Source organism: Hypanus sabinus, unplaced genomic scaffold (assembly GCF_030144855.1).
Source record: "Hypanus sabinus isolate sHypSab1 unplaced genomic scaffold, sHypSab1.hap1 scaffold_884, whole genome shotgun sequence".
NCBI classification, from domain to species: Eukaryota; Metazoa; Chordata; class Chondrichthyes; order Myliobatiformes; family Dasyatidae; genus Hypanus; species Hypanus sabinus.
In genome coordinates this window covers 38137-58944 of record NW_026781737.1, presented here as the reverse complement: position 1 = coordinate 58944, position 20808 = coordinate 38137, and the positions used below count along the sequence as shown (strand labels likewise).

Here is a 20808-nt window from a genome sequence, read left to right as displayed (position 1 = left end):
GCCTCAAGTTTCAGAGACTAGAACGAGGGGACGTAGCCTCAAGATTCAGAGACTAGAACTAGGGGATGTACCCTCAAGTTTCAGAGAGTAGAACTAGGGGACGTAGCCTCAAGACTCAGAGACTAGAACTAGGGAACGTAGCCTCAAGATTCAGAGACTAGAACTAGGGGACGTAGCCTTCAGATTCAGAGACTAGAACAAGGGGACATAGCCTCAAGATTCAGAGACTAGAACTAGGGGAGGTAGCCTCAAGTTTCTGAGACTAGAACTAGGGGACGTAGCCTCAACATTCAGAGACTAGAACTAGGGGACATAGCTTCAACATTCAGAGACTAGAACTAGGGGACGTAGCCTCAAGTTTCAGAGACTAGAACTAGGGGACGTAGCCTCAACATTCAGAGACTAGAACTAGGGGACGTAGCCTCAAGTTTCAGAGACTAGAACTAGGGGACGTAGCCTCAAGATTCAGAGACTGGAACTAGGGGACGTAGCCTCAAGACTCAGTGACTAGAACTAGGAGGCGTAGCCTCAAGATTCAGAGACTAGAACTAGGGGATGTGGCCTTCTGATTCAGAGACTGGAACTAGGGGACGTAGCCTCAAGACTCAGAGACTACAACTAGGAGGCGTAGCCTCAAGATTCAGAGACTAGAACTAGGGGACTTAGCCTCAAGTTTCAGAGACTAGAAATAGGGGACATAGCCTCAAGTTTCAGAGACTAGAACTAGGGGACGTAGCCTCAAGCTTCAGAGACTAGAACTAGGGGACGTAGCCTCAAGACTCAGAGACTAGAAATAGGAGGAGTAGCCTCAAGATTCAGAGACTAGAACTAGGGGACGTAGCCTTCAGATTCAGAGATTAGAACTAGGGGATGTAGCCTCAAGTTTCAGAGACTAGAACTAGGGGACGTAGCCTCAAGACTCAGAGACTAGAACTAGGAGGCGTAGCCTCAAGTTTCAGAGACTAGAACTAGGGGACGTAGCCTCAAGTTTCAGAGACTAGAACTAGGGGACGTAGCCTCAAGTTTCAGAGACTAGAACTAGGGGACGTAGCCTCAAGTTTCAGAGACTAGAACTAGGGGACGTAGCCTCAAGTTTCAGAGACTAGAACTAGGGGACGTAGACTCAAGACTCAGAGACTAGAACTAGGGGACGTAGCCTCAATATTCAGAGACTAGAACTAGGGGACGTAGCCTCAAGATTCAGAGACTAGAACTAGGGGACGTAGCCTCAAGATTCAGTGACTAGAACTAGGGGACGGAGCCTCAAGATTCAGAGACTAGAACTAGGGGACGTAGCCTCAAGACTCAGAGACTAGAACTAGGAGGCGTAGCCTCAAGATTCAGAGACTAGAACTAGGGGACGGAGCCTCAAGACTCAGAGACTAGAACTAGGGGACGTAGCCTCAGAACTAGGGGACGTAGCCTCAAGTTTCAGAGACTAGAACTAGGGGACGTAGCCTCAAGTTTCAGAGACTAGAACTAGGGGACGTAGACTCAAGTTTCAGAGACTAGAACTAGGGGACGTAGCCTCAAGTTTCAGAGACTAGAACTAGGGGATGTAGCCTCAAGTTTCAGAGACTAGAACTAGGGGACGTAGCCCCAAGTTTCAGAGAATAGAACTAGGGGACGTAGCCTCAAGTTTCAGAGACTAGAACTAGGGGACGTAGACTCAAGTTTCAGAGACTAGAACTAGGGGACGTAGCCTCAAGTTTCAGAGACTAGAACTAGGGGACGTAGCCTCAAGTTTCAGAGACTAGAACTAGGGGACGTAGCCTCAAGTTTCAGAGACTAGAACTAGGGGACGTAGCCTCAAGTTTCAGAGACTAGAACTAGGGGACGTAGCCTCAAGATTTAGAGACTAGAACTAGGGGACGTAGCCTCAAGATTCAGAGACTAGAACTAGGGGACGTAGCCTCAAGATTCAGAGACTAGAACTAGGGGACGTAGCCTCAAGTTTCAGAGACTAGAACTAGGGGACGTAGCCTCAAGTTTCAGAGACTAGAACTAGGGGACGTAGCCTCAAGTTTCAGAGACTAGAACTAGGGGACGTAGCCTCAAGATTTAGAGACTAGAACTAGGGGACGTAGCCTCAAGACTCAGAGACTAGAACTAGGAGGCGTAGCCTCAAGATTCAGAGACTAGAACTAGGAGGCGTAGCCTCAAGACTCAGAGACTAGAACTAGGGGACGTAGCCTCAAGATTCAGAGACTAGAACTAGGGGACGTAGCCTCAAGTTTCAGAGACTAGAACTAGGGAAAGTAGCCTCAAGTTTCAGAGACTAGAACTAGGGGACGTAGCCTCAAGATTCAGAGACTGGAACTAGGGGACGTAGCCTCAAGACTCAGAGACTAGAACTAGGAGGCGTAGCCTCAAGATTCAGAGACTAGAACTAGGGGACGTGGCCTTCAGATTCAGAGACTGGAACTAGGGGACGTAGCCTCAAGACTCAGAGACTAGAACTAGGGGACGTAGCCTCAAGATTCAGAGACTAGAACTAGGGGACGTAGCCTCAAGATTCAGAGACTAGAACTAGGGGACGTAGCCTCAAGACTCAGAGACTAGAACTAGGGGACGTAGCCTCAAGATTCAGAGACTAGAACTAGGGGACGTGGCCTTCAGATTCAGAGACTGGAACTAGGGGACGTAGCCTCAAGACTCAGAGACTAGAACTAGGGGACGTAGCCTCAAGATTCAGAGACTGGAACTAGGGGACGTAGCCTTCAGATTCAGAGACTAGAACTAGGGGACGTAGCCTCAAGTTTCAGGGGAGCAAATTTAGGACAGAGATGAGGAGGAACTGCTTTTCCCAGAGTGGTGAATCTGTGGAATTCTCTGTCCAATGAAACAGTGGAGGCCACCTCGGTAAATATATTTATGACAAAGTTGGATAGAGATTGGCATAGTTGGAGAATTATGGGTCACGGGGAAAAGGCAGGTAGGTGGAGATGAATCCAGGATCGATAGCATCAGTCATGATTCTGTTGAATGGTGGAGCAGGCTCGATGGTCCAGATGACCTACTCCTGCTCCTAATTCTTATTTTCTTATGGAGTTCGGGCACTGTTGCCAGCTGTGGTGATAGGTGGGAGGTTGCTTGTGAAGCAGAGAAGTTGATAGGAGGAGAAGGGTTGAAAGACCTATCTATTGTGTAAAATGGGATATAATCCGATGAAGAATATATCTGAAAAAGAAAGATAGGGTAATAGTCTCTAAAACGATGAGCTTGATGCAAGCTGAATATAGACATTAATAGGATACAAAACTGGGCTGAGAGGTGGCAGATGGTGTTGAACCCAGATAAGTGTGAGGTGGCTCATCTTGACAGGTCAAATATGTTGGCAGAATATAGTATTGATGGTAAGACTCTTGTCAGTGAGGAGGATCAGAGGGATCTTGGGGCCCCAAGTCCATTGGACTCTCAAAGCAGCTGCACAGGTTGACTCTGTGGTTAAGAAGGCATATGGTGTATTGGCCTTCATCAATCGTGGAATTGAACTTAGGGGCCGAGAGGTAATGTTGCAGGACCCTGGTCAGACCCCACTTGGAGTACTGTGCTCAATTCTGGTCACCTCGCTACAGGAAGGATGTGGAAGCCATAGAAAGGGTACAGAGGAGATTTACAGGGATATTGCCTGGATTGGGAAGTATGACTTATGGGAATAGGTTGAGTGAACTTGGCCTTTTCTCCCTGGAGTGATAGAGGATGAGAGGTGACCTGATAGAGGTGTATAACATGATGAGAGGCATTGATCATGTGGATAGTCAGAGGCTTTTTCCCAGGGCTGAAATGGTTGCCACAAGAGGACACAGGTTTAAGGTGCTGGGGAGCAGGTACAGAGGAGATATCAGGGGTACGTTTTTTACGCAGAGAGTTGTGAGTGCGTAGAATGGGCTGCTGCAAACGGTGGTGGAGGCGGATACGATAGGGCCTTTTAAGAGACTTTTGGACAGGTACATGGATCTTAGTAAAATAGAGGGCGATAGGTAAGGCTGATAATTTCTGTGATAGGGACATGTTCAGCACAACTCTGTGGGCCGAAGGGCCTGCATTGTACTGTAGATTTTCTATGTTTCTATGCTTAGAAAAAGTATTCACTGCCCTTGGAAGTTCTGATGTTTCATTGTTTTACAAAATTGAATCACAGCTGATTTAATTTGGCTTGTTTGACACTGACCAACAAAGACACTCCAGCGTCAAAAAAGGTCCTTTCATGTCAAACTGAAAATAGATCTGTACAAAATGATCTAAATTAATTAAGACACAAAATAATTGATTGCATTAGAATTTATCCTCCTTTAATATAACACACCAATTTATCCCTCGTGCAACCAATTGGTTTTAGAATTATAATTGTTCCAATGGGGATCTGATTTTAGAGAACTGTGTATAGTGAAGGCGTTTCAATTGATTGCAGTAAAAATACATCTGTATCTGGAATCTCCAACTGCTGGTGAGTCAGTATCCTGGCAAAAACTACACCATGAAGACAAAAAAACACTCCAAGCAACTCCGCAAAAAGGTTATTGAAAAGCACAAGTCAGGAGATGGACACAGAAAATTTCGAAGTCACTGAATATCCCTTGCAATACAGTTTCCGTAACCATTGCAATGTGGCACAGCTGTAAATCTGCTGAGAGCAGGCTGTCCTCAAAGACTGGGTGTCTGCGCAAGAAGGGGACTCATGAGGGAGGCCTCCAAAAGACCTGTGACAACTCTGGAGGAGTTACAAGCTTCAGTGGCTGAGATGGGAGAAACTCTCACACAACTGTCGACCGGTCACAGCTTTATGGGAGAGTGGCAAAGAGAAAGCCACTGTTGAAAAAAGCTCACATGAAATCTCAGCTAGAGTTTGCCAGAAGGCACACGGGAGACTGAAACCAGCAGGACGAAGGTTCTATGGTCTGAGGAAACCAAAATTGAGCATTTTGGCCATCGGTCTACATGCTATTTTGGGCCTGGTGGTGGCTGCATCGTGCTTCACTGCAGCAGGCCCTAGAAGGCTTGTGAAGGTAGAGACTGAAATGAATGCAGCCAAATACAGGGAAATCCTGGAGGAAAAACTGATGCCGTCTGCAAGAGAACGGTGACGTAGGAGAGGATTTGTTTTCCAGCAAGACAATGACCCCAAGCATAAAGCCAAAGCTACACAGGAATGGCTTAAAATGAACAAAGTTAATGTCCTGGAGAGGCCGAGTCAGCGTCCAGACTCAATCCATTGAGAACTGTGGCTGGATTTGACAAGGGCTGTTCACTCACGATCCCCGTGCAATCTGACAGAGCGTGTGCAGTTTTGTAAAGAAGAATGGGGAAAGATTGCAGTGTCCGATGTGCGAAGCTGATAGAGACCTGTCCACACTGGCTCAACGTTGTAATAGCTGCCAAAGGTGAATCTACTAAATACTGACTTCAAGGGGATGAATACTTATGCAATCAGTTATTGTGTGTTTTATATTTCTAATTAATTTAGATTAATGTAGAGATCTGTTTTCACTTTGAGACAATGAAACATGAAAAACAATGAAACTTCCAAGCCGGGGGAGGGGGTTGGTGGTGAATACTTTTTACAGACACTGTGGATGTTTAATCTGATGTGTGGGTCACAATGTGAAATTCAATCTCAGTTCTCACTGATCGACAGAGTGACCCTCACACCCACCACACCAGACACACTCACAGCCTGTGACAGTAACTGGGTGTTACTCTGAGTATCGGGGATATTATACATGGGAATCACAGAAACGATCACCAGCTCAGTGCTCTGATCAGAGTAACTCATTCCCAAGAAAGTTGCAGACTGTCCTGTGATGTACAAATGTTGTGGGAGGCCGGTTTGGGGAACACAACAGTCCTGAACAGTTAAAACATCTGTCACATTTAAATCTGTTTACAATAATAGTATCTGTAAATACCACACTGAGTTAAAATACATCATTTTGAGACAGTGCACTTTTACAGAACCAAACTGAAATCTCTCACCATGAGGAATGTCACATTGTCTTGTTGATCCACCTGTTCCTGTAACTTTGACATTTTCTCCCGGATAGAATTTAAATTCTCTTGAATCTTTTGAAGATTTTTCTCCATCGCATTCAGAATCCTTTCCTCCTCTTCCCTGAGATCTCGGAGTGCGCGCTGCTCTTTCTCGCTGATAATCTGGCGCAGTTCATCAGACTGTGATGTGATGTGGGACTGAAATCTGTGTGACTGTTCCTGTCGAATGAAAGGAGAGGCTAGTTTATTATTTGGCTGTTAAGTATTTCCCTATGACATGGAAGGAGACCATTCAGCCCACTGACCCTATGCTATTTCTCAGATATTCAATCCCATTCATTCACCTCTCCATGAAACCGATTCTTCCTCACTGATCCATCAACTCCCACCGGATTCACAGACCACCCGCCATCACAGGGTTAATTACAGCCCCGAATTATACATTCATCTAGATTTCTTGGCAATGCCGGCCCACTGTGATCTCAAGGAGAACATGCAAACTCCACGCAGAGAGCACCAGAGGTCAGGATCGAACCCAGGTCACTGAAGCTGCGATATTCTGCTACTCGGCATTAAAGGAAACAAAACTACACAATATCATTGGAAATCCTGCTCAGGAAGCCTCACCCGAACTGCAGAAACCTTCTCTTTCTGTTGCCGCTCCACGTCCTCGAGCTCGCGTTTCTTTTCTGTGAGAGAGTCTAACGCAGATCTAATCCGCCGCTGGGAGATAGAGAGTGAAGGAATTAGACAATAAAGATGCAGTGCTGAGTCGAGCCAATTGATTGTCACATACAAATAAATATAAAATGAAAAAAACATCAGGAGATCAAAATCGGTTTGATTTTACCTTATAGTCTTCAACAGCTTCTTTAATCGGCAGGAAGCGGTGCTCCCTGTGTTCCCGCGAATCTCTACAGATCAGACAGAGCAGTTTTTTGTCCGTCTCACAAAACAGCTTCAGTTCTTCCTCGTGTTCCTCGCAGTGAAGTTTACTCTCCTTCCCTTTCGGATTCAGGTTTAGTTTTCGAGCTTTCTCAGACAGATTTGCCAAGGCCCGATTGACCTTGAGGGTGCGGTCCGCTAACTCCTCTCTACATTCCGGGCAGGAGTTTCTCTGCTTGCTTTCCCTAGACCGAGTGATACAGGAGCGGCAGTAGTTGTGTCCACAGTCCAGTGTAACCGGATCGGTGAAGAAATCGTGGCAGATGGGACAAATTACCTCCTCGGTTAAACTCTCAACCTGTTCTTTCGAAGCCATGTTAGCTCCCGGTATTTCCCGGTTCAAGGTCCATTCCCTTTCGGGGAGCTGCTGAACCCTGCAGTACCGCGATTGTCCACCGGGGCGCTGCAGTACCGCGGTTTCCCACTAGAGGCGCTGCGGTCTCGGGAATGAACGTTGTGTTGTTGCCGGTGAAACCGCTTCACTGGGCGTGTCTGGAGCTCCTCGCAAACAGCCACCGGACTCAGCGGCGAGAAACACACTTCTCCCACTCTCTGTATCTCTACGGTAGAAATGACTTGGTCCCCTAAACCCATGAGGTTGGAATGTCTCGCCCATCCGAAACCTGATCTGTGTACTTACTGCTCCCATGCAAACACCCGGCGGCACAAATAACAGACCATACACTGCATACCATTCTCGAGAAAGTACAGTGGCATGCAAAAGTTTGGTCAAAATTTTTGTTACTGTGAATAGTTAAGCGAGTAAAAGATGACCTCATTGTGGATTCTGAGGTGTGTTTGGGATCAATAACCTGTCGTAGAAGCCATTCTCTTTTCATCTTCAGCTTCTTTACAGACCGGTGTGATGTTTGCTTCCAGAATTTGCTGGTATTTAATTGAATTCATTCTTCCCTCTACCAGTGAAATGTTCCCCGTGCCACTGGCTGCAACACAAGCCCAAAGCATGATCGATCCACCCCCGTGCTGAACAGTTGGAGAGGTGTTCTTTTCATGAAATTCTGCACTCTTTTTTCTCCAAACACACCTTTGCTCATTGCGGCCAAAAAGTTCTGTTTTAACTTCATCAGTCCACAGGACTCGTTTCTAAAATGGATCAGGCTTGTTTAGATGTTCCTTTGCAAACTTCTGATGCTGAATTTTGTGGTGAGGATGCAGGAAAGGTTTTCCTCTGATAACTCTTCCATAAAGGTCATATTTGTGCAGGTGCATATTTGGGGTGTATGGGGTATCAGGGAGGGGTAGCACCTCTGATGGGGGAACATGTCATGACCTTTTCAGGTGGTTTGTCCACCGGTGGGCCCCACCTGGCACTCAGCTCTCACCTGTGGCTCCCCGTAGCTGATTTCATGCGACAGCGGTCACACCCCGGGCAACGGCCTCGACAAGCCGCCTGAACCAGGTGAGGGTAGCCAATGGGTCTCAAACCCTCGGTGAGATAGGTAGTTGTCTATCCCAGCATGTGAAGACAGACTCTGGCAGATTGAGTGGACGAAACCAATGGAAGGTCCAACGGTCAAGAAGGCGGTCTCTGCAATGCGTAGTACACGACAAGACACAGAAGATGTCCTGGTCAGCCACTGTGCCTGGTCCCATCTCCAGCCGTCTCGACTCTTGTCTTGCCACTGGATCCAGATGGGAATTGGGTAGAGAGAGTGAGGCTGACTCTGCACAACTCTCCCTCACTTAAATCCAAATCAAGCGCTAGTCTCGACACCGTCACCATTACTGGTTTTGAGGTCTTCATCGATGATGATGGATGAACAACATTTGTGCAGGTGTCGTTGCACAGTAGAACAGTGCATACCACTCCAGAGTCTGCTAAATCTTCCTGAAGATCTTTCACAGTCAAATGGGGGTTCTGATTTGCCTTTATAGCAATCCTACGAGCAGTTCTCTCAGAAAGTTTTCCTGGTCTTCCAGACCTCAACTTGACCTCCACCATTCCTGTTAACTGCCATTTCTTAATTACATCATGAACTGAGGAAAGGGCTGCCTGAAAATGCTTTGCTATCTTCTTGTAGCCTTCTCCTGCTTTGTGGTCATCATTTATTTTAATTTTCAGAGTGCTAGGCAGCTGCTTAGAGGAGCCCATGGCTGCTGATTGTTGGGACAAGGTTTGAGGAGTCAGGGTATTTCAAATTTGCATCACCTGGCCTTTCCTAACGATGACTGTGAACAAGCCATAGCCCGAACAAACTAATGAAGGTCTGAGACCTTGGTAAAAGTTATCTGAGAGCTCAAATCTCTTGGGGTACCCGAACTTTTGCATGGTGCTCCTTCCCTATTTTCCCCACTCTAAAATTGTACAGAACAAAAATAATACATTTATCTTGCTTAAATATTGAAAAGAATGTTTCTTCTTTAACTTTATGACTTTTGGAGATCAGTTCATCTTCTATTCACTTAACTATTCACAGTAATAGAAATTTTGACCGGGGTGCCCAAACTTTTGCATGCCACTGTGTATTTATGAATGTTAACTTTTATCAAAGAATGTTAACAGTTATCAAAGAAAAGAAACACAAGGGCCCATCATGATTTGCACGTAAGTTGGTGCTCATCCTGAAGTTGTCTTTACTCACACGTTGGACCCGCGGTCTGTGTGAAACCACACACCACCTTCCGAATGTCTCTCGAAATCCATCTCGAACAAACGGACTCTCCCTCGGGAGCACAGGTCCCTTCTCCCTGAAGCCATTCAACTCCATGAACAACATTGTGCAACGGGGACGGCATCCTCAGTCACCTTCCCTCCTGTCTTCTCCCAGCTCCCGCCATAAAGACCTCGACCCACACCAGTGTCCGCACAAAAACCTCTCCGCCCGGCCTTCTCTAGAACCTTCTCCCGATTCCACCATCCTGATGGGCTGACACAACATTTCCAAGTTGAACATCAAAGCCCCTTATCTTAGCTCAAACCCAAACAGGCCAGAAAGCAGAGCAGACTGATCTTCCGGAACTTCCGAAATGAAACACCGACAGATATTGGCGTTCTTTCACAGTCATTAAAACCCACAAGACTATTGCCGCTCATGTGGTGCCCAGGCTGGTTCACTCCGACAAGAACAGAGAGGCTTCCTCCCGTCCAGTGGGAAAGGAGCCCCATCCCTTCAGTGCGTCCCTGCAGCCTGGAAGGTGTCAGTCGGCTACACTCCTCTGCAGCTCGGACTCCCAGGCTTTTTTATACCCCGGACCGAGACGATTAACGAGGGTCAGTGGACCCCAGGTTGGGAACCCCTGCCTATGGACACTTCGATGTGATCTCCGTTTTCCTGAGTGTAAAGGGGGTTTCTTTTTTTTCTTTGTTACTGTTGGGAAAGGGTTTCCTTTTGTTAACTAGCAGGAATGCTAATTTACTGATAACGAGAATGGTATTCCTTTGTAAACCAAATGGGGATTAATGTTCTTTCTTCTGAGTCTGTAAGCTTTTGTTGACGGGCTTTTGGGCAGATCGGCGCAAGGGGGTCGAGAGAGAGGACGCAATGCTCTAAGCTGGGCGAGGATCGGGTCCCAAAGGGGGGTCCGAGGCCCGGAGATTCTCCGAGGGAGGGGGGATGAAGCTAGATGTGCTTGGTTGACCACTCGGAGGGTCCTGAGCTGTTTGGAGAGCCGAGGAGTTCGGAGGGTCCTGAGCTGCGAGTCGAGGAGTTCGGAGGGGATCGAATGGTGGCCAGAAGACTTCAGTAATTGAGCTCCAACGGCTGTGCACGAAGTGGTTTGGACTTTGATAAGTTTGGCGCCTTTTCTTTAATTTTCTCTTCATATATACTGTATCGTTATTAATCACTTAGTTATAGTAACCTTTATAAATTGTACTCATTTAATCGCATATGGTGTCCTGTTTGTTCTTTGGCGAGGCGGGGACATCACACAGCATCCACACCAGCTGATTACCCAGTTTGGCGGGGCCGAAGGCTGCTCCCCCTAGACGAGAACGAGCTGAGCGAGCCTGAGGCGACCCAGGGAGTTACATTGTGGGGTGCTCATCCGGGGTTGATTTCTGTGGAAGCTGTGTGATCACCCTCTTTAAATTGTGTCTGCGGCGAAGAGCTGGTGTGCCTTTGTGGGTGTGTGATTGCTGGTTATCGCTACGTGTGTGTTGGGTGGGGTGACTGCTGTTGGCAGCCTGGAGGTCGTTGTTCGAGTTCCGACTAGTGCTGACGAAATGGTGGTGGGACCATGGGTTGTCCGTACTGTTTGGAGATTGAGGAGTGACAGGTTGGGATGTTTCAGCAGTGGTGAGCTCCGCCCGGTTGTTGGAATAACGTCCAGCCCTAAAGGGGCGGAGGCGTGGGCAGAGCGGACCCCTCAGTTGTTGGGTGAGTGGCAGTGCTTGGCTGAGGGAAAGCGACAGGGACGGGTTGAAAGTTTGAGTAGACGGGCTGGTGACTTTGTTAGAACTGTCGGGCGCAATTACCTCGAAGTGACCGCTGCCAGTTCTGGGAAAGTGTGGGAAAATGCGTGTGGTTCGACTGGAAGTCAAATGCCGCAGCTGGGGGGCTTATCATATCCGTGGCAGGAGATTGGTGGGAAGTTTTTAGGGTATCCCTTTTTGCCTAGGGGGGCAGATAAATTGCTTGTGGTGCCAAGGGGATCTGTCAAGGGGATCAGTTGTTCCGTTGATTCGAGAGGTGTCGGGAAACTTAGAGGAGGCCCAGTGGGGGAACAGCTTGGGGTCTCTGGGGGAGCACGTTCCCAGCAATGTACCAAAGAACTCCCGAAAGGAACAGACCCTATTCCTGAAGGCTTAGAGGGGCCATGCGCACAGGTGTTGTTACGGATGGATGGAAGTCAAGTTAAAGCCATCCTCGGCACCGGGGCGCCGGTGAAGTTGCTGTACAGTTTGTTTCATAACCGTTATTGGAAGCATTTACCCTTGACGACATTGAGGACACTGGAGATTCGGGGTACCAGTGCCGGTGATTATCCAGACGACGGTTGTTGGTCAGTGAAAATGGAGTTCTTGGAGGCAAATGTGGAGGAGACTGAGGTTCATGAATCGTTAATGCTGATGTGTCCAGACCCTGTTGAGACGGGCAGCGTTTCTATTCTAGAGAGAACCAATACCCTGCTGGTGCGCTTGGGGACCTGCCCGGAGGAGGCGGTTGAGCGTTGTTTGGAGACATTGTCGATGCACCCAGAGTTTCGAGCTGCTTGTGTGGACGTGTGTAGCAGAATTGGGCTGATACCGAATTCAAACAAGAGCCAGTGGTGGTACGGCCTGGGGGAAGTATCTGAGGGTGAGACCCTCTTAGTGGACGCTGCGAAACACCACAAGGGAGGGGAGTTGACTGCTGAAGACACCTCGGAGAGAGAGAGGTTGCGGCGACTGGCCCCTACAGCCGTGGAAGATGTAGGCAGCGTGTGTGTGGATTGTATTGCGTTGAAGAGGCGCACTGTCAGTGACCAGAATATGGCCCTGAGGGCCGAAGAGGCGATGGCCTGTCTGAGTGGTGCGAAATGGTTTAAGGTGCTGGATCTGAGGAGTGGATGTTGCCAGATCCCGATGAGTGGGGTCAACAAGGAGAAGACGGCCGTTATAAATTCCCTAGGAGTCTTCGGGTCGGAAAAGATGCCACAGGGCATATCTGGAGCCCTTGCAACCTTCCTGCGGGGCAGGTGGAAGACCATAGGGGATGTGGAGGCGTTTGGAGTTTTGGTGTATGTGGATGATCTCTTGGTGTTTGGATTTGCCTCAGGAGAATATGAAGTGAGGTCGTTGCAGGAGCAGCTGAGAACTACCGAGTTAAAGTGTTTTCTGGACACGTGCCAGGGCTGGCGAAGGTCGCAGCTCCTGAGTGACTGTCTCTACGGAATCAAGTTTGAAATGAAGACGGAGAGACTGGAGAAAGTGATCTGGAACCATTCGGAAGACTTACAAGTTGGAGAGAATGAAGAAAGTTGTCTGACTGAGGGTAATAGCAAACTGAGAACCCGGAGAGGGGAGTTTGCGGAGGTGAAGAAATTACAGACGAATCTCAGAAGAGAGAAGCGGAAGCTTGAAGGGAACCTGAAGATGACCATCGACAGTTCAAATGAAGTGCAAAACCTGAAAGTTGATCTGGAAGAAGTCATGAGGAAGAAAAAGCTGGAGAGAAGTGCAGTGAATACTGAACAGGAGGCTGAAGAGACTGCGGGAGCAGTGCAGGCCACGTGTTTCCGTTTGGAGAAGATCAAACAGCAGCTACCGATCACAGGAATGAGGAAGAATACAGATTCGATGGATGACGTGCTGGATGTGTGGTACATGCTGCCTTTTGCTGACTTTCCCTCGATTGAGGAAGAGACCTTTGGCCCTTCTCCCATTGAGTCAGGTGAAGCGGGGAGGGTTAGCTGTGTGCAGTGTGGGGCATGAGTGAGAGGTTGAGAGAGGAGTTGGTAGTGGGCCCAAGGTATCCCCAGTTGTGTCCGAGCCTGAAGGGTTTAGGTGAGGGGGTACGGAGGCCTCAGAAGGGTTAGGGAACTCCCAGATAGTTGGCCTAAGTAGCGCCTGAGGAACAGGGCGTGAGGGTTACTGTGGGGAGGAGATGTCACTGTTTGTGCTTGGGTTACGGTGTGTTGGCAGGAAAGGTGGCGAGTTATTTAGTAGTCATGAGGACATGACTTTTATTTGGTGGAGGAAGAGTGTAAAGGGGGTGTCCTTTTTTTTCTTTGTTACTGTTGGGAAAGGGTTTCCTTTTGTTAACTAGCAGGAATGCTAATTTACTGATAATGAGAATGGTATTCCTTTGTAAACCAAATGGGGATTAATGTTCTTTCTTCTGAGTCTGTAAGCTTTTGTTGACGGGCTTTTGGGCAGATCGGCGCGAGGGGGTCGAGAGAGAGGACGCAATGCTCTAAGCTGGGTGAGGATCGGGTCCCAAAGGGGGGTCCGAGGCCGGGAGATTCTCCGAGGGGGGGGGGATGAAGCTAGATGTGCTTGGTTGACGACTCGGAGGGTCCTGAGCTGCGAGTCGAGGAGTTCGGATCGAATGGTGGCCAGAAGACTAAAGAAATTGAGCTCCAAAGGCTGTGCACGAAGTGGTTTGGACTTTGATAAGTTTGGTGCCTTTTCTTTAATTTTCTCTTCATATATACTGTATCGTTATTAATCACTTAGTTATAGTAACCTTTATAAATTGTACTCATTTAATCGCATATGGTGTACTGTCTGTTTTTGGGCGAGGCGGGGACATCACACAGCATCCACACCAGCTGATTACCCAGTTTGGCGGGGCCGAAGGCTGCTCCCCCTGGACGAGAACGAGCTGAGTGAGCCTGAGGCGACCAGGGAGTTACATGAGCGTCCGGGGAACAGCCTGAAGATCAGTGTCACACGGCTGCCGTGGCACAGGCCCTCGCATCTTTCTCCACGTCCTCTTCACCGTCCGCAAAGAGCTGAGAGACGGTCTCATCTCCACTGCATCAATCTCGGGGCAGCGCGCTGAGGGAGTGATGCTCCGGTGTGCAGCAAGGATCAGACCGGGAGGGCTCCTCTCACCGCCGGCCGGGCGAGGTCTTGGTGAGATCTGCTGATGGTCCGGACTGTCGCTCAGGGAACCACCGCACCAGGTACATCCAATCGTTGTCCTGCAGTAACTGCGGGGCATTCCGTGCTGACCGCTGCCTGATAGGCCTGTGGTCATTGTGCTGGTCTGAATGAATGTAACCCATTTCATTAACACAGGGTTCACATCGAGAGTGCGATGCAGCTACAAAAGGTAGTGGATTCGGCCCAGTACATCACAGGGAGAGCCCTCCCAACCACTGAGCACATCGACATGAAATGCTGCCGTAGGAAAGCAGCGTCCATCATCAGAGATCCTCACCACCCAGGCCGTGCTCTCTCCTCGCTGCTGTCATCAGGCAGAAGGTACAAGAGCCTCAGGACTCGCAGCATCGGGTTCAAGAAGAGTTACTAGCCCACAAAGATCAGGCTCTTCAACAATAGGGGATAAATACACACACCTGCCCATCCATTGAGATGGTCCCACAACCAGAGTCACGCAGTGAAAGACACTTTCCCCGGTCATTTCATCTTCTTTATTTATTTGTTTGTATTTGTACAGTTTGTTGTTTTCTGCACACCGGTTCATCTTTCATTGATCCTGTTACTATTGTATAGATTTTCTCAGTGTGGCCGCAGGAAATTAAATCCCAGGGTTGTATGTGCTGACATTTCGGAACTCTGATGATAAAATGGACTTTGAGCTCGAGTTTCGGGAACTTCGTTCTCAGCCACACTCACAGCCAATCAGCGAGCAGTGTTGGGAGAGGCCGCCTCTCATTGGCTGCGGTCGGGGCCAGTGGGCGGGACGCAGAGCGCCCGGAGCGGAATGCGGTCCGGTGATGGAACCGGGACCGACTGGACCCGGAGATCGGGGGCAGCTCCTCGGGCAAAGGTGCAACACGGGCCGGGGTTCTGACTGCGGAGATGGAGAAAATGGCGGGGATCGCATGAGATGGTTCAGGTGCACGGAGGGTGCCCGGCCTTTCTCCCCGGTGGATCGGGGCCTGTTGCCCGCAGCTGCCTCCGAAACCCGCCTCCTGCCGCCGGGAAACCGGAGCTGCCCCGCAGCGACTGCTGACGGATCTCTGGTTCCCTCACCTCTCTCTTGAGCAATCCGGTAGACTGAGGGCGAGGGTGAACGAGACAGGAGCCGGCGTGGCCATTCGGCTCCTTGCGCCGGCTCTGCCCTTCACTCGGAGCATGGCTGATCTTTGACCTCGGTGCCACTTTCCTCCCAAGTTCCCGTCATCGCTGAGCCCCTAAACTTGCCGTTTGAATTTAAAAACCTCGTGGAGACACTTCCAAAGGTTCACCACACTGAGGGTGAGGAAATCTCTCCTCATCAGACTTGCTGAGGTGGCCTCTTATCTCCAGTCTCTGACCCCAGTTCCACACCCACAGGGGAAACATCATTCCTGCCTCAACCTGTCAATGTTCTGTGAGACTGTGTCTGTGCCAGTGAGACCACGGATTTCTCTAATTGTGAGACAGTCCCGGTCAGTATAATCTCTCTCAGGTCACGACCTCAGCCCCCAAATCAATCTGGGAAACCTTTTCATTCCCCTCATCCCACAGGCTGACTCTGGGAGGGAGACCGGACCTGTACACAGTGTTCCATGTCCGCTCTCACCAGGACCCCAAATACCTTCAGAGGAGATCTGTATTCTTGTATTCAAACCTTCCTTCCCGTTCAGTGCTCTCCATTGAATATAGAACTCCACAGTGAACAGATGCACCCCCTCAGACGGGAATTGAAAGGGCAAGTGTTCCCACAGTTAGAGCCTCAGGCCGAGAGCCTCTGAGTGGGCAGAGAGGCACCAGGGGGGTATGTGGGAGCCGGAGCCCAGCTGTGTGGTTTGTGTGTCAGAATCAGGTTCAATATTTCCAGCATCTGTGGTGAAATGTGTTGTTTTGTGCCAGCAGGACATTGCAATACACAGTAATAAAAACTATAAATTACAATGAGAATATATTAAAATACATTTAAAAAGTAATGACAGGAGAGAGGGAAAATACTGAGGAGGTGTTCGTGGGTTCATTGTCCGTTCAGAAATCCGATGGTGAGTGGAAGAAGCTGTTCCTGAAATGCTGAGAGTGTCTTAAACCCATAAGACATAGGAGCAGTAGGCCATTCAGCCCATCGAGTGTGCTCCTTCAATCATGGGCTGATCCAATTCTTCCAGTCATCCCCACTCCCCTGCCTTCACCCCAAACCCTTAGATACCTTGGCTAATCAAGAAAAGCGCATCTCTTTCTGCCTTAAACACACCCAATGACTCGGCCTCCACAGCCGCTCGTGACAACAAACTCCACAGGTTTACCACCTCTGACTAAAGAAATTTCTCCGCATCTCAGTTCCAAACTGACATCCTTCAATCCTGAAGTCCTGCCCTCTTGCCCTAGACTCCCCTACCATGGGAAATAACTTTGCCATAACTAATCTGTTCAGGCCTTTTAACATTTGGAGTGTTTCTGTGAGATCCCCCCTCATTCTCCTGAACTCCAGGGAATACAGCCCACACACCCACAAACATATGGGGAAAGAAATTCCTCCTCACCTCTGTTCCGAAGAGGAGTCCTTCCAATCTGAGAAGGTGACCACTGGTCCCAGACAGCCCACGACAGGAAACACCCTGCACATCCACTCTGACTCAGCTTTGGATGACGGAGTCTGAAGCAACACACAAAAATCTGAGGTGGAAAGGGTCTTGGGAGTCCTGGTGTAGGATTAATTAAAGGTTAATTTGCAGGTTGACTCTACGGTGAGGAAGGCAAATGCAACGTCAGCATTCATTTCAAGAGGACTAGTGTATGAAAGCAAGATGTGATGTTTATGAAGCGTTGGTGAGGCTCATTTGGAGTATTGTGAGCAGGTTTGGGCCTCCTATCTCAGAAAGAATGTGCTGAAACTGAGAGACTTCAAAGGAGGTTCCCAAGAATGAACGGCTTGTCACAGGAGCTCTGTGTCAGTGTTCACTGAATTCAGAAAATGAGGGGTGGCCTCATTGCAACCTTCAAATGGAGAAAGGCCTTGACAGAGTGCATGTGTGGAGGATGTTTCCTGTGGTGGGAGAGTCGAAAACCAGAAGACACAGCCTCAGGATGGAGGGGCGTCCTTTCAGAATGGAGATGAGGAGGAATCTCTTTCGCCAGAGGGTGGTGAATCTGTGGAATTTTTTGCCACAGGCAGCTGTGGAGGTCAAGTCTTTCTATTTAAGGCAGAGGTTGATAGGTTTCTGACTGGTCTGGACATGAAGGGATACAGGGAAAGGGCAGGAGATTGGGGCAAAGAGGAAAATTAGCCGAGCAGACTCGATGGGCCATTGAGCTTCTGTATGTGATGGTCATATGGTATGTTCAAATGATAATTAAACACCTTCACTGTCCACCATCTGCAAGTTCACTGATCAGCTCACCCACATTCTCATCCAAATCATTCATGTATTAGTCTGTATATCAGATCATAAAAGAAATAGGATGATGTGATTAATTGTTTGATAATTAGATGAATATGATTTCAGCAAGACCTGTTCAAATTCACCTTTTTCCATCTTCCCTGTGGAAAATGTTTCTCTTCAGCTCTTCAATATTTTCCACTCTCACCTCACATCCATAAAATTACCGACCATGGCACCACCCTCTGCCTCCTGTCACAAACAAATGTTTTATCCCCACAAGGATCCCTCTGAGTGCTGTGGTGATGTTCTCCCTGATCAACATCACAACTCCCCTCCTCTCCCACCCCCACTTCTGTCACGTCCTTTGTATCTGTAGCACAGTGAGGTGGTTTTGATCTTATTCCATGGGAGAGCAGGTGTGAGGGGCTGAACAGCCTCCTCGCTTCTATTTCTGATGTTCAGAGCAGTGAGCAGACTGACTGAGGGGGCATAGAAGGGGTCGGGGAATAAATAGAGGTGTAGAACAGGAAGTCTGGAAGGGTTCAGGATCAGCCTGTCCTTGTTAGAGTGAATAGTGAGACTGGAGGGATGAGGGAACCCTGGCTGACGAGGGTCCTTGAGGCTCTGGTCAGGATGGAGTCATGTCTCAGGGGAAAGAGGCTGAGCTCCTCGAGGGGTAGAAGGGGTGTGGAGAACACTAAAACGGGAAACGCAGTTGGACATGAAGGGGACATGAGATAGCTTTAGGGGGTCAGATAAAGGTGATTCCAAACAGATTCTGTGAGTCTGTGGAAAACAAAAGGGTAACTGGTGAGGGAAAATGTCCCTTGAAGGATCAGTGTGGTCATCTATGTGTGGAGACACAGCAGATGGGTGAGGTCTGAAATGAATACCTCTCATCTGTATTCACTGTGGAGAAGGTGACGGAAGCTGGGGAATTCCGGGAGGAGAATACGTATGTCCTGAAACATACCGACATTACAAAGGAGGCTGGCCAGATTAAACACAGAAAGCTGAATAAATCCTGGGGGTCTGACACAGAGTATCTCTGACATGGTGGGAATCCAGGGAAGAAATTGTTTTGTCCCTGGCTGTGATATTTCAAACACTGAACACAGAACAGTACAGCACAGGAACAGGCCATTCTGCCCACGCTGTCTGTGCTGACCATGATGTAATCACATTTGCCTGCAAATGACCCAAACCCTCCACTCCCTGTCTGTTCATTTCCCTGTTTAAATGTCTGTTAAACATCACGATCGTATCTGATCCCACCACTCCCCATCCCGGCCGTGCATTCCAGGAAGAAACCACTCATTGTGTCCAAAAACATTCCTTGAACATCCCGGTTCAACTTTGACCCTCTGACTTTAAAGCTTTACCCTCCACGTAGTGTCCTCGGGGAGATTACACTGACTGAGACTGTCTGATAATCAGAAGAATAGGAGGTGTTCTCACTGGCAAAGACACAGTCTCACTGGGTATTGACAGGGTAGAGGCAGGAATGATGCTTCCCCTGGGTGGGGTGTGGAACCAGATTTCTGGATTTAAGGGGAAGAGAAGATGGGATGGTGCAGGAAATTGTCACTGAAGTCAATGATCAGCCAAGTTCCGGAGTAGAACAGATGAAAGGGGACGAATGGCCACTTGTTGTCCTGGTTCTCTTGAAACACAAATCGATTTTTGTGCCTTTTAATGTTTTGGTCTTCAGTCTGTTGGATTACACAGGGGAGCGGTAACCAATGCACTCTGTGTAGAGCATCCTCTGTACCCCGTGTTGACTGTATTCACTCCACTGTCCCCAGTGTTTGTAACAGGATGCAGAGTTTGTTGTGTTCATTGTTTGAGTATCCAGTGAGAAACACGTCTGTGTAAGCACCCGGGACACTTTACTGCATTTACACAGCGACTGTACCTAAATACCAGTTGTTGTTGTTCAGTGCTGTGTCCACAACTGCTGAACATAGAACATTGAACAATACAGCACAGGAACAGGACATTCGGCCCACAAGTCTGTGCTGAACATTATGCCAATTCAATCTCATCCCATCTGCCTGCTCATAGTCCACAAGCCTCCATTCCCTGTCTGTTCATGTGTCTGTCTAAATGCCACTGAAATGTTGTTGTTGTATCTGTTTCCACCACCTCCCCTGACAGCACGTTTCCAGTCCAGTGGAAAAAAAATTACCTCCTCCATCTCCTTTAAACTTTCTCCTCTCACCTTATATTTACTCGCCGTAGTATTTGACATTCCCACACTGGGAACAAGGAGAGTGATTCCCCACAACTCCTGCTGGACAGTGGGGAGCAGCGGGTGTGCACTTGGCATCTGCTGACACACTCCGTCCCGACAGGGTGGGAGCAGAGTGAGAGAGCGAATAACTGGAGCAATTCCGCCACCTGCTGGGCGCACAGGGAACTGCACCTTCTCCAGCAGTCTCTCAGACTTGGAAAGGTGAGTCATGTTGAATTTTAGAATCATATTAAGATCAAAACTATAAATAGGGATAGGAAGGTCCGCTTAAGGATCAGTGTCTGTGTGGAGCCAAGGGTGATTGGCGAGTTCTGATTACGTGCCTGTGGTTAAAGTGAAGATGGGTGTGGAAGGTGGGGAGTTTATTGATTTTTCCAACATCTGCTTTTCCGTCCTATCTGATGTTCTACGCTTTGTAAACCCGTGGTTCGTTTTTGTTAATGTCCTGAATTCAGGACTCCGCCAATCCAGCTGATTAATGTCAGAAAGTTCAGATCATGCCCGTGCCGCGTTCAATGTGAGGATGAGGATGGTGAAGAGCCGGGAGATCGGTGCAGATTCACGTTGCAGGACCGCCACCAGCTGTTGGGAATGGGTACTGCAGGAACAATCTTCCTGCATCTAGCCTGGCCAATCCCTTTAGAATTTCATACGTTTCAATAAGATCCCCCCTCAATCTTCTAAATTCCAGTGAGTATAAGCCTAGTCGA

At 48.6% G+C, this 20808-nt stretch overlaps 1 protein-coding gene across 1 annotated transcript in view; it reads right to left on the bottom strand.

Annotated features, from left to right (window-relative positions):
* LOC132390401 (zinc-binding protein A33-like) overlaps nucleotides 1–7274 on the bottom strand; it is a 33737-nt gene extending 26463 nt beyond the window's left edge. Inside the window, exons 1-3 of the mRNA XM_059963008.1 lie at nucleotides 6842–7274; nucleotides 6619–6714; nucleotides 5977–6210 (exon numbers count right to left, since the gene is read on the bottom strand). Coding sequence (XP_059818991.1) covers nucleotides 5977–6210; nucleotides 6619–6714; nucleotides 6842–7252 — 741 coding nt within the window. The 5' untranslated portion in view covers nucleotides 7253–7274. The remainder of the gene's footprint in view (nucleotides 1–5976; nucleotides 6211–6618; nucleotides 6715–6841) is intronic.
* Between the last annotated feature and the right edge of the window lie 13534 nt (nucleotides 7275–20808).